Below are 13,134 nucleotides of genomic sequence, written 5' to 3' on the forward strand. Positions count from 1 at the left end.
GTATTTATGAATCACCTTAGTGGACCTGGTTTACTCAGGTGGTCCCAGAACTGGTCTGGAGGTTGGACTGTTTGTTCTTGAAGGTTCAGCTTGATGCAGAAATAATCTTATCCATGAGCTTGTTTCATTTTGAGGCTTTGGTGAGTAGAATATAAAATGTTGCAATGTTACAATAATGAAAATATTCCTGTTTAGTTTCTAAAAACACATTGTCAAAAGTTTTGTTTGAAATGCACAGAAGGAGGTGTGTGGGGACACACACACACACGCACACATCTCTCAATCCACTGTTTTATTCTCCAAATGCCTGCAACAGCCAAGACCAAAACTAGGAAGTGGGAAATGGATCTGGTTTTCTCACCAAATTCAGTTTCTTCACATTCTTGTCAGCACTTGTTATTCTTTAGTTTTAATTTTAGCCATTCTGTTGATGTGCAGTGATGCCTTATTGTGATTTTAATTTACATTCCCCAGATAACTAATGATTATTAGTGATTATTATAACCATCTTTTCATTGTCTTGTTGGCTAATTGTATGTCTCCTTTGGATAGATGTCTGCCTGTGTCCTTTGTTCATTTTTAAAGTTTGGTTTGCTTTTCTTTCCATTCTAAGAGTTATTTGCTGGAAACAAATTAATGCAAATATGATTTGTAAATATTTTCCATCACTCTACAGGTTGTGCTTCCGTTTTGTTGATAGAATCCTCTAAGGCAAACTTTCTCATTTTCAGTAGATTGTGTGTGTGTGTGTGTGTGTGGTTTCTCATCACTTATGCCTATGTTGTCATATGTAAGAAACTATCACCTAATGTAAGGTCATATGTGGTATTCTAGGTATTTTGTCATTTTAGTTCTTAATTTAGGCATACAACATTCTTTGAGTTGATTTTTATGTAAGACGTGGGTAACAATCCAGTTTAGTCCTTTCGAATAAAAATGTTAAGTTTTCCCAGAATCGTTGTTGGAAAGAACATTTTTTCCCCAATTAATTGTGTTGGTGCCCTTGTTAAAAGCTAATTGACTGAAAATAAAAATGATTTGTTTCTGGAGTCTCATTTTAATTATAATTACTATATATCTAGCTATATGATGGCATCCCATACTCCTGATGAACTATAGTTATATGGTGACTTTTGAAATTTGGAAATCTGAACCCCCAACTTTTTTTTTTTTTTTTTATTGTTTTTGCTATTCTGGGTTCATGTGAGTTTTTGAATTGGCTTGTTAATTTCTGGTAGAAATGCAGATGGAATTTTCATAGGGATTACACTGACACTGTTTACCAATTTGAAGGATATTGCATCTTAATTTAAGTCCTCTAATCCATGAACATGATTCTTTCCTTTTATGTGTGCTTGAATTTCTTAATGCTGTTTTATAGTTTTCAGTGTACAAATGTTTATTCTTTTGTTAAATTTACCTATATATTTATTATTTTTGAACTCATTCACTTGTTCTAATATTTTTTTGGGGGAGGTATAAACTGTTCAGGATATTTTTTAAAGATTTATTTTTTTTGTATTGAAAGGGCAGATCAGATTTACCAAGAGAAGGAGAGACAGAGAGAAAGATTTTCCATCTGCTGGTTCACTCCTGAAATGGTAGCAACAGCTGGAGCTGAACGGAGTTGAAACCGGGAGCCAGGAGCTTCTTCCATGTCTCCCACTTGGATACAGGGTCCCAAGGCCTTGAGCCATCCTCTACTGCTTTCCCAATCTATAAGCAAAGAGCTAGATGGGAAGTAGAGCAGTCAGGACACGACCCAGCACCTATATGGGATCCTGGTGCTTACGAGGTGAGGACTCGGCCACTGAACCATCATGCAGGGGCCAGGATTTTTTGCACACGAGGTCATTTTACCTGTAAATAGGGATAGCTTTGTTTCCTGTTTTCTGTCTAGAGGACTTTTATGTCTTTTCTATCTTTTCTGGTTAGGAGATTTAGTTCAGTGCTGAGAAAAAGTGATGAGAGTGCACATCCGTGTCTTGGTCTTAAGGGAATAATGGTCAGTCTTTCATCGTTCTATGTGATTTGGATTTTTTTTTTTAAAGATTTATTCATTTTATTACAGCCAGATATACACAGAGGAGGAGAGACAGAGAGGAAGATCTTCCATCCGATGATTCACTCCCCAAGTGAACCGCAACGGGCCGATGCGCGCTGATCCGAAGCCAGGAACCAGGAACCTCTTCCGGGTCTCCCACGCGGGTGCAGTGTCCCAATGCATTGGGCGGTCCTCAACTGCTTTCCCAGGCCACAAGCAGGGAGCTGGATGGGAAGTGGAGCTGCCGGGTTTAGAACCGGCGCCCATATGGGATCCCGGGGCTTTCAAGGCGAGGACTTTACCGCTAGGCCACGCCGCCGGGCCCGTGATTTGGTTTTTTAAAATCATGTAACAGTGTTGGATTTTGCCAAGTGCTTTTTTGTTTTGAAATGAGCATGCGACCTTCATTTTCATTCTGTGTATGTAATACATTGATTCTTCATTTGTTGAACAGTCCAATTTCAGTTGCTGTAACAACATACCCAAGAAGGAGTCATTTAAGAAGAATGGATACTGAATTGGTTCTGGAGGCTGGGAAGCCCAAGAGCACAGTGGTAGCACATGATTGGCCTTTGGTGAAGAACTCTGAGGTGCTTGATAATGTCATGATGGACATCGCATGGTGACATGGCACAAGCTTGGTTCTCTTCTCCCTCTTCTCTTAAAAATCATAGATGCCATCCTGGGACTCCCTCTCTCATGACCTTATTCCTTTCTAAATACCCCCCCCCCCAAAAAAAAACCCTGCCTGTAAGCATAGTTCATGTATGAATTTGAGAATTAAATTTTTAATACAAGGGGTTTTGGAAGGCACAGTCAAATCATAGCAAGAACCAGTCTTTTCATTGTTGGGCCCAAACACTTAATCCTTTATGTATTGCTGAATTTGTCTTGCTGGTACTGCCTTGAAGAGTTGGAAGCAGTTATTATTAAAGGGGATCATTATTCCTGTGAACAGCATATGAAATAGTAGGGAAATCTTAAACTAGTGTTAGGGACTCGAAAGTTATAGTAGTAGTTTGCAGCTACTACTCATAATACCACTGCTGATTTCTAACATTTAACTATATGTTTAAGATGGTTGTTCTGCATCCTAAAGAAATACATTGAATATTTGCTTGTGGAGTCTTGTTAAGGCAGTGTATAGTGTTTTACAAAGATTTATTTCTTTGTTAAGATTTATTTATTTATTTGAAAATTGGAGAAAGAGAAGGAGCAGGGAGAAGAGAGAGAGGGGGAAAGAGAGAGAAAGAGAGAGAAAGAATCTGCTGAGCACTGGTTCACCTCCCAATTGACTGCAATGACCAAGGTTGGGCTGGGCTGAAGCTAGGGGCCAGGAACTTCATCCGAGTTGCCAACGTGAGTACAGGGGCCCAAGCGCTTGGGCCACTCTCTGCTGTTTTTCCAGACACACTAGCAAGGAGCTGGATTGTAGGTGCAACAACCAGGACATGAACATGTGCCTGTATGAGGTGCCTCTGCTGCAGACAGCTATGTAACACACTGTTCCACAATGCTGGCCCCAGGAAGATTTCTGACCAAGAGTTTTAAATCATAGAAAACTTTGCTGTTTAAATGGATACATGTTGTTATCCAGAAACTTGATTCATTTATGAGATTTCATTCAGCAGTAGGACTGATAAATGATTAATGAATGTCATTTCCGATTCTAGGATGAATTTTCCTGATCTCAGGGTGTTAAATCAGGAGGGAGCTGCGGCAAAATGTCTGCTTCCTGCTGAGCCCTTCTCATGAGCATCTGTGAGAGTGGGGTAGCCTCTGATGGTGGGGAATGCAGGGCAGAGCATTTGTCATCTGTCTGTGGTCTGATTATGACACTCTACCTGTGACAGTCACCCGTTGCTTCTTCACTCCTCTTTGATCCTGTTGAGACCCATTGCTTGATCTCGCCTTTTTATGAACTCTGGTGTTTGTGATCACCTTGCATTGTGCACAGTCATTAATGAGAATTCAAAGGGGACAATTTTCATAAGGCTTTGGATTCTGTATCTTCAAGATCTTATTGTCCCACCAGGCAAGACCATAGTAATATGCAGAGTATCATCTTCTTGTGATTATATAACATTTTATGGATTATAGAACTTTGATCTACATGATCTCGTTGGATTCTTAGACACTCCTGACACAGAGGTACTAGGTCAGATACGTAGGTGAATCAGAGGCTTGGGGAGTTTAAGTACTTGCCCCATTCTTTATGTGATGACAAAGGATCCCTGTGTACATCATCTCTTCTCATCTCTTTCTGTCTTCAGTCCCCTTAGCTCTCCAGTAGAGGGATTATCCATGTCATTGTGCCATTTGCATTAATGAATATCTTCAGCCTAATTCCCAGAGTGATTTGAATGAACCAAATGGGGACCTCTTGTCCTTTTCCTGCAAGTCACGGTGCCCTGTAATTTTTTCTTGGTTTGCTTTTGACCTCATCTCCATTTGTGTGCCTGTGCACAGATTTCCTCCTCCAGTTTGAGTTTAATTCAGTGAACCAGGCCTTCGTGGGGGCTTTGGCTTGGTCCTCCTGATGGCTTGTTTCCTGCTTAAACAGCAGTGTGGCCTCACAGGGTAGCAGGGGTCCGGCTTGTTCTGTTTGGCCATTCACAAGCCATGTCTCCATTCTTTCTCTGAGCCCAAGTTTGCTCTTCTGTTAAGGGCAGGTCTGGGTCAATTGATGGCTAAGGCCACTGCAGCCGTGCTGGGTTTGAATTCTTTATTGATTTTGAGGTGCTCTGTTTACTCGATTGTTTTAGAGGTGACTTAATCACTGTACAGATTTTTGTCAGTGTTTCTCCCAGCCTTCTATTATAGCTTGCAACTTTTTCCTTCTAACTTTTCATTCCATAGAAGCAACCTGTTGGCCAAGTAAGCATCCCAGGTAGGTGTGGCATAAGTGCCGGCTACCCAGATTGCTAGTTTTGTCTTTGCCCCACGACTGCCTGTTACACAAACCAGAGATTTCCATCGTCCCTCAGAGGCTTTTGTTCAGGAGCTAATAGCTGAAAGGCCAGAACAGTTTTTCTGTTTCTTTCTCTTCTCTACTGCATCTTTCAGATTGTTATAATGAAAACTGATCATGCCAAACCGTCTCAGCTTTGCATGGTCACATTGGGTGATTCCATCTTTCTGTCTGTCCCTTTTAGAGACTCGTGTGGCATTAGCATAAAGATAAGCTACCACATTTATTTTGCACCCAGCCGCTTCATGTTGAGCAACAGGAAGGAATCTACTGTGATCTCCAGCACGTTCATCAGGCCCCTGCTGAGCTACTGATCAATAGTGACACAGTCACATCAGATGGCCTTCAAATAGTGCTTCCTTTTTCAGATGTTCTGGGAGGGAGAGGAAGAAATATAAGTGCCTCATTCCTCTTAGACTACAAATAAATAAAGACGTGGTGTGCAGCTGCATTTCAAGCATTTTGGAAGCCTGTCTGCTGTGAGGGAGCCAGTGTGAGTGTTAGGGGGATGGGGGAATGGATCTATCTCAAAGTTTGTGTGTCACGTGCCGTGGAGAGGAAGGGTGCTGGCCAGGGTCCCTGGGTGCTTCACATCCTTCCACTGGGTCCCTCTACATGCCCACACCTGGAGAGCACAGAGTAGGCCTCAGAGTGGGTTGTGGGACGTTCCCAAGTGGGCAGCTTTGCTCATTCGCCTCCCTTCCCCCAGAGCCTTTAGTGGGTCATTTGCTGAGTGTGTGCCCTGGAATCAGGGGCTGTTCCTGCTACTGCAGTTAATGCTGCTTTGTTCCATGCTAAATGAGGCGAACACTTTCACCCAGGTCACATTCATAATCCCACTCAATAGGACGCTCAGCTGCGTTAGAGCAGGAGCAGTCTCTACAGGCAGGGAAAAAACTATCGCTTTGGAGCCGGAAGTACAGGCCTGGAGATGGACGAGAGCTTCTCAGCTCTGGCTCTGCCAGAAACTAACTGGTCCCTGGACAAGGCACCTAACTCCTATGGGCTCTGGTTGCTCCTGACTGAGGAGGTAGATACCTGAGTCTGCCCTCCCAGGCCACATTCTAAGGGAACATAAAAGAGCAAGGTGCCTGCTCTCAAAGAGCTCACACTCCTCCGAGAAGGTCTGTTACTTGCCGAATGAGACAAACTCCATGCTTATGCACCATATTAAATGCTGGAAAGGCTATAAACAGAGGGTATGCAAAAGGGCCATTTAGGTGAGGTTGTAATAGTTTAAACATTTATTAGCGCTGGCAGGGTACCTGGCTGAGTTAATATTTTTCATTTGTTGTTCTTTCATCTTGCTTTTGTATAGTAATGTTGGGCTTCATTTCTGAGGTTCCTGTTTGGATAAGAAGTCCTGTGCTGCTTCTACAGTTCTGTGTTTCTGGAGGGTATCAGGCCAGCAGATAGGATACGACCTCATTCAGTGGGTGTGTGTATGTGCTTTGGAGTGAGGACACCATGTGGTCAGGAGACTGGAAGGATGCAAGGAGTGGCAAGGTGACCTGAGATGGGACCCTCGTGAGAGAGAGCTGGGAAAAATGAAGGAAAGGCTCCCGGATCAGAAGCCTGGTACTTGGGAGAGATCTAGCATTTTCTTGGTCATGTGTTAATTGCTCCAGACCTTACTGTTCTTCTGAGAAAGGCAGGGTCACTCTGGAGTCTCTTGGAGCTGGTGCTGTGGGCTTGAGGCTGTAGAACTAAGTGGCATTCAGAAAGGAGCTGTGAGCAGTAGCTCCAATGACCTGTTCATTTTGCCTGTTGATGGGGGCCTTTTCTTGCCTGGGATTGTCCTCACTGGCCAGCCAAAGACTTTGAACAGACTCAGGCAGAAGATCCCAGTGTTCTAGAGTGTTTTCTTCTGCTTAATGACAGTGCATCTGACTGCTCTCAAGTCCTGAGGTAGGCGGTAGCTTCAGCTGCCACTCAGATCCCTTGTTTTTCCAGCTTGGCCCCTTAGAATCTCCTGTGTTTTATGCACTTGGGGGGCTACACAGAGACCTGGCTGGAGTTTTCACCCGAGTTTGGGGTCTTTCCCTCACTGCCTTCCTCCTGTCTAGTTCCTTTGGGTGTCCAGCTGCCCACATTGCAGTGAGCTTTTCCACCTGAGCTCCAGGCAGCTGACTGTCTTGGGGGAGTGTGCCACCAGGTGAAAGCCTGCAATCTCACCTAATGCAGCTCCTTTCTCTGCAGAAATGCTTACCTGCCAGTCTTGGTCTTATTGGGATGTCTCCAGGGCCTTCAAGTTTATGACTTACTTTAATTAATAGACCTTTTAGTTTTTAGAGCTGTTTCAAGCTTGCAAAAAAAAGAAAATTGAATGCAAAGAATGGAAAGTCCCATTCTCCTTCACATGTTCCCCTATTTATATCTTGCATGAGTGTGGTGTGTTTGTTGTAATTGATGTTTCAGTACTGATACTTAATAACTAATGTCTGTAGTTCATATCCTGAATCATGCTTTGTGTTGTATGTTCTGTGCATTTATCTTTCTGTATTAAACTCTTTTTATTTGAAAAGCAGGGAGATATAGTTACATACTGTATGCATGTGTACACACATGCCCTCACAGAGATATCAATCTTCCATCTGTTGATTTGCTCCACAAATGAATGCAACAGCTAGGGCTGGGCAAGGCAAAAGTCAGGGGTCAGAAGCCAGAAACTTCATCTGGGTCTCCCATGTAGGTGGAGGAACTCTGGTTCTTGAGCCATCACCTGTTGCCTCCTGGTATGTACATGACCAGGAAACTGGATCGGAAGAAAAGGAGGAGCTGCCAGCCCAACCCCAGCACTCTGATATAGAATGTGAGCAAAAGAGGAATCCTTATACCTACAAAAAAATGTATCATGGAAAATAATAAAAATAATTTAAATAAATAGTTTATTTTTCTTTGAAAGACAAGGTACAGAGGGATAAGGAGAGACGAGATCTTCCAGCCACCCAGATGTCTATGGAAAGAGGAGTAGCTAAAGAAATTGTGATACATCTGCTTTACTACTTTCACATACTACTTTGTCCGTCCCCTAACTGAAGAGGACAGACACGTTAACAGTAGACTGGAGAATAGTACACTGGAAAGTGAAGATACAGTATGGTGTTAACCTCTACTCCCAAATGAGAGGACACCAATGAAACAATTAAATGTACCTTGATAATATGATACTAAGTTTTCTCCATTGCTTGTTCCTACAATGCCATGATACACTTAAATACCAGATTGTTGGACTTGTGACTGTTGATGAAGGATTATACTATTGTAATAATATGGGGGGAAATAATGGAGGTGGGGGGAGAATGAGGAGGAAGGCAGGTTGCGGGTGGGGGAACCCTTATACCTATGAAACCAGATTATCAAGGAATTCCTGTCAGGTGGGTACCCATCAGGTGGGTACCCATCAGGTGAGTTCTGTGGTACAGCTTGGCTTGGCCAGTCACTCCCCTCAACTTTGTGCGAACTGGCTAGTGCTGCTTTTCTCCCAGCAGTGTAACACTGCCTAGGTCCAAGGCAGCCTAGGCAGTTGCCTATAGCTCAGGGAGTCTTTTTTTTTTATAATTCCTTGCTTTGTTGCCCCCTTCAGAGCTGCTGGAGACACTGTGAATACAGGGCATACATTGTGCCTCATTGCAGAGATTCCTTCAAGGTAGATCTAGAAGTTTTTGCAGAATTCCAACTGGTTCAACACTCATCAACAAATTTATTGTACCATCTTCTCTTAGGCCAGGAATTGTTTCTACTAAGACTGTAAGAGCATTTGGCTTAGGTCCAATGCAGGTACTTGGATAAAAGGCAGATGGCTTTATAGAATCTCGACAGGACTACACAGGTAGAGGAAGCAAGCTTAGGCCTCCTATGCTGGGGCACCAGGCAGCAATCCAGAGCCCCGGCCTGGACCCTGATCCCTTCTCAGCGTAGAAATTCTCCCACGAGTACCAGGGGTGAACATGCACAGTTTCTTGGAGGATTGCTGTTGGTCATATACCTTCTATGAACCTGGGCTGCATAGTCAGGCCATGCTGAATGTATTACAATGCGTGTGTTTAGTCATGTATTCTGCAAAGCCGAGTTATAGGGAAATGGGAGTCTTCCATGGTTGCATTTATCCTTCCCCCGGGACCCTACAAGGGGAGGTGGAGATTACAAAGGATCTGTAGAGGCACAAGCTTTGGGAGATTTGGGAAGGTGGGTAGCCAAGGGGTGTTCTGTGCTTAGGGAAGCCATGTGTGGAAGCTCTGGAATTATGGCCTGGTGTGGTAACCTAGCGGCTAAAGTCCTCTCCTTGAATGTGCTGAGATCCCATAAATAAATAGATAAATAAATAAATAAAACTTTAAAAAAAAAAAGAAGCTCTGGAATTTGAGATGGTGTGTTGTGACAGAGAATTCTTAGTAACTGGGGAAACCATTGGTGTGGGATGAAGCACCCATGTGGGATGCTGGCACTCTTGACAGGGGCTTATCCTATGCTGTAACAGTGCCGGCCCCTAACCTTTTTTGTTTTGAAGGTTTATTCATTTTATTGGAAAGTCCAATATACAGAGAGGAAGATCTTTTGTCCGATGATGCACTCTCCAAGTGGCTGCAATGGCTGGAACTGAGTCAGTCTGAAGCCAGGAGCTTCTTCCAGGTCTCACACGTGGGTGCAGGTCCCAAGGCTTTGGGCCATCCTCAATTGCTTTTCCAGGCCACAAGCAGGGAGCTGGATGGGAGGTGGGGCCACCGGGATTAGAACCTGCACCCATATGGGATCCTGGTGTGTGCAAGGTGAGGACTTTTAGCTGCTAGGCTAGTGCGGCAGGTCCCTAACCTGTTGTTTATATATATATTTTAAACTAAACAGAAAATTGGTCCACTGCTTTAGTGTAATCAGGAATTTACTCAAATGTGTTCTCCAAAACATTGGTGCTATCGCAGTGAGGTTCAATTAATAATAGTAGTATGTGTATTTTTTAGTGCATTAATATTTGCCAAGCACTTTAGTGTAAAAGATTTTTGTCTTCAGTGAAATTCTGCTTTACAGATACTAACATTCTAAGACAGAGAAAGGCAGAGCATTTTGCTGAAGAGATATGGGCGGGGGGAGGCTTCCTCCTGGAGACTTTCAAATTTAGAAGAGTGCTTGGCTAAGTAACAGGTTCTGCTGCATCTCTGAGTAAGAGAAAGGTGAAGAGGAGTCAGCTGCTTATTATAAACTTATAAATAACACCTCCGGACAGTCGTCAAATGACTGCAACAGCTGCAACAGGCACTGGAAACTCCATCCACATCTCCTGTCTCCCTGCTTACAGGAGCACTAGCAGGATGCTGGATAGGAACTGGAACAACTGGGACTTGAACTGGTGTTCATCTGGGATGCCAGTGTTTGAGATGGCGGCTTCATGGGCTGCACCATGACACCTGTTTCAAAGAGTACCTTTTTGCCTCATAACTTCCTCTTCTATGAAAAGCACACAGACTGGATGATGCCCCATAGGTCCCTGCATTGCCAGCGTTCTGTGATTAGGGACATTTGCCAGCCTCTTCTCACTGAGTATTTGTGTTTTTTCCCCCCACAGTATGTAGGAAGTCTGGATGTGCCAAGGCCCAACAGCAGGGTGGAGATCGTGGCTGCCATGCGCCGGATACGGGTGAGTGGCTGGAGGCAAGTTGTGTGGACTGGGATTCAGCACTTCAGCTGCTGGCCCTTTGATGTGGTATTGGAGGTGCCAATGAATGGGTGTACTCCTTCTCCCTGTGTAATCCGGGAAGGTCTACTGAGTGGGGTGGTAGAGCTTGATAAAAAGACAAGATTAGAATGAACTTGATGGCTAGAGGGATAGCATCCCCCAGAGGCAGCTGTTAGCCTTGAGGCTCTGAGACGAATGGCCACGTAGCGAAAGAGAATAGTAAAGTGTCATTTTCATTCAGAGATTTTACGGTGCAGCCTTAGCAATCAGTGGTCATTGCTTACAACATTTTAAAAGTACAATTTGTTGTGGTTTAGAATACAAGACTCAGTTGGATTTTTAGGATTAGATGTGGGATTTCAGCAAAATTTTCTTGTCACCTGTTGTAGGCGCTGAGAGTATGTGCCTTCGCTTCTGTTCATTCGTGTACTCTCAGGGAGCTTGGTAAACATTCCAGCCTGTTGCTTTCTACTCAAGCACACAGAGCAGAAGCAGAATAAAAATTAAACTGTGTTCTGATTGCTGTGAAGGAATTCATCCATGTGTTCTGCGTTGGAGCAGAAGAAATTACCCTAGACCTGTACATTTCAAAGACAGATCTGAGATTGACCAAATGTATTCTAATTTTATTTATTTTCTTTAAGTGAGAATTGGTGCCGGGGGGGTGACTGGATTAATCATCCTCAGAAGTGGCCTGGTTTGGGCAATTGTCTTTTAGGGTAGCTCCGCACCTAAGTGGAAAATGTGTAACGCAGGGTGGGAGGCTGATTTTGCATGGTTAGATTTCCTTTCAGCTGGTCTGCGTGATCAACAGAAATCTTAACTCTGGGACAGCAAGACTAGGGAGAAAATTAGTATGTGTGCTGCCGTTACTTAGAGCAGCCTAATAAAATAATCTTTTCACTGACTTGATCTTCCCAATCTTTCAATATTTTTTAAAATTGAATTTATTGAGGCTACCATTAAATGCAATCATATTATACTTCGTAGACAAAGCAACAAGTTGCTTAAAAGCAACTTTCTTTTAAAAATATTTAGTTATTTATTTGAAAGGCAGAGTGAAGAGAGAGGGAAAGAGAGGAACTGATCAGTCTCCCATCTGATGGCCAGGTGTAGGCTAGGCCAAAACCACGCTCCATACTGGAGCCATCTTTTACTGCTTTCCCAGGCACATGAATGGGCAGCTGGAATGGAAGTAAAGCAGCCAGGACTTGAACTGGCCCTCTGTTATGGGATGCTGACCCCACAAGTGGTGGCTTAACACACCGTGCCACAATGCCATCCTCCAAAGCCCATTCACATGAGTTATTTCAATGCCCTCAGCAAGATGTGAAGTAGGAATCCGGTTGCCTTGCATTTCTAGATGAAAGCGAGGTCAGGCAGGGGCACGAAGGTGTCACGTGGATGTAGAAGGGGCAGGCATGTGAACTGAATGTGTTTTCCACTCGGTGTCCTGAGGACATGGACATTTTATCATCTGTTTGGCTGCAGGTTTGGCATTATTGCTGCTATGATAGTAGAACTAGACCTGGAGTTGGTTTGTCTTTGGGGTTTCCACCAAACAAAGAGTTGCTCTTTTGTTCATTTTTGCCTAAGGGACAGGGAATATTTTGTTGATATCATTATCATTGTGGAAGTGATAATTGCTAAGACTAGTAATATTTATTTACATGTCAGATGCTCTGTTGGGCTTTTTAATATTGTCATAATATCTTATTATTATTCACAGCTACTCTAGTTGAGGTAGGAATATTATTGCGTTTTGTAGACAAGGATATAGAACCATGGGTAGGTCAAATAATTTCAAGGTCAAGTCTGTTACTTGGCGGAGTTGAGATTTGTACACAGGACTGTGCCACCTGCGTTGTTACACTGCAGAAGGTTCTTGGCGATGCTCATGAGTCATGACCTTGGTTAGAAAACCAAAGAAGTGGGACAGGAAGTGTCCCCAGTCAGGGAGCTAGGGGCAGAAGCACAGCCTCTTCAGTGAACACAGGTGCATAAAAATGGCCCTGGAAGCTAGGAAGGCTGAGCTTAGGGCTGGGCTGGCTGGTCATGGGGTCTGGAGGCATTTGGGGCTGCCAGCCCTTGGGGCTCATGTGCCTCTTGCCATAGTTCCCTTCCTGTGAGCCTCTTCCAGTGCTTAATGAATAGCTCACTAAATTGGATGGAGAAATTAATTGGCCAGCAAGTTGTTTGGTCTGGCTGTCCAGTCTCTTGTTTAGACTGGGCACCAGCAGTAGCAAGAGCTCTGATTGTGTGTTTTACTCCAAGTCCCACAACCCACTGCTAGGTCCAGACGGCTATTTTCCTTTCAGAAGCTGTTTTGGCTGTAATTACAGCTGTCAAGAAGTAGGGCATAGGATTTCTGTGTAAAGAACTATTCTTGACTTTGTCCTTTTATGTTGATCGGGACCGGGCTAGCATGGGGTTGACCCTGCAAGCTGT

At 43.7% G+C, this 13,134-nt stretch overlaps 1 protein-coding gene across 2 annotated transcripts in view; it reads left to right on the forward strand.

The window, feature by feature from the left end:
• The first annotated feature begins 10,579 nt into the window (after window positions 1-10,579).
• The window catches only part of C2H1orf226 (chromosome 2 C1orf226 homolog), a 237,927-nt gene continuing 235,372 nt past the window's right edge, over window positions 10,580-13,134 (forward strand). For both annotated transcript variants that reach the window (XM_058660547.1, XM_058660549.1), the window contains exon 1: window positions 10,580-10,647. In XM_058660547.1, the coding sequence (XP_058516530.1) occupies window positions 10,633-10,647 (15 nt within the window). In that variant the 5' untranslated portion in view covers window positions 10,580-10,632. The remainder of the gene's footprint in view (window positions 10,648-13,134) is intronic.

Source organism: Ochotona princeps, chromosome 2, assembly GCF_030435755.1.
Source record: "Ochotona princeps isolate mOchPri1 chromosome 2, mOchPri1.hap1, whole genome shotgun sequence".
Taxonomy (NCBI): Eukaryota; Metazoa; Chordata; class Mammalia; order Lagomorpha; family Ochotonidae; genus Ochotona; species Ochotona princeps.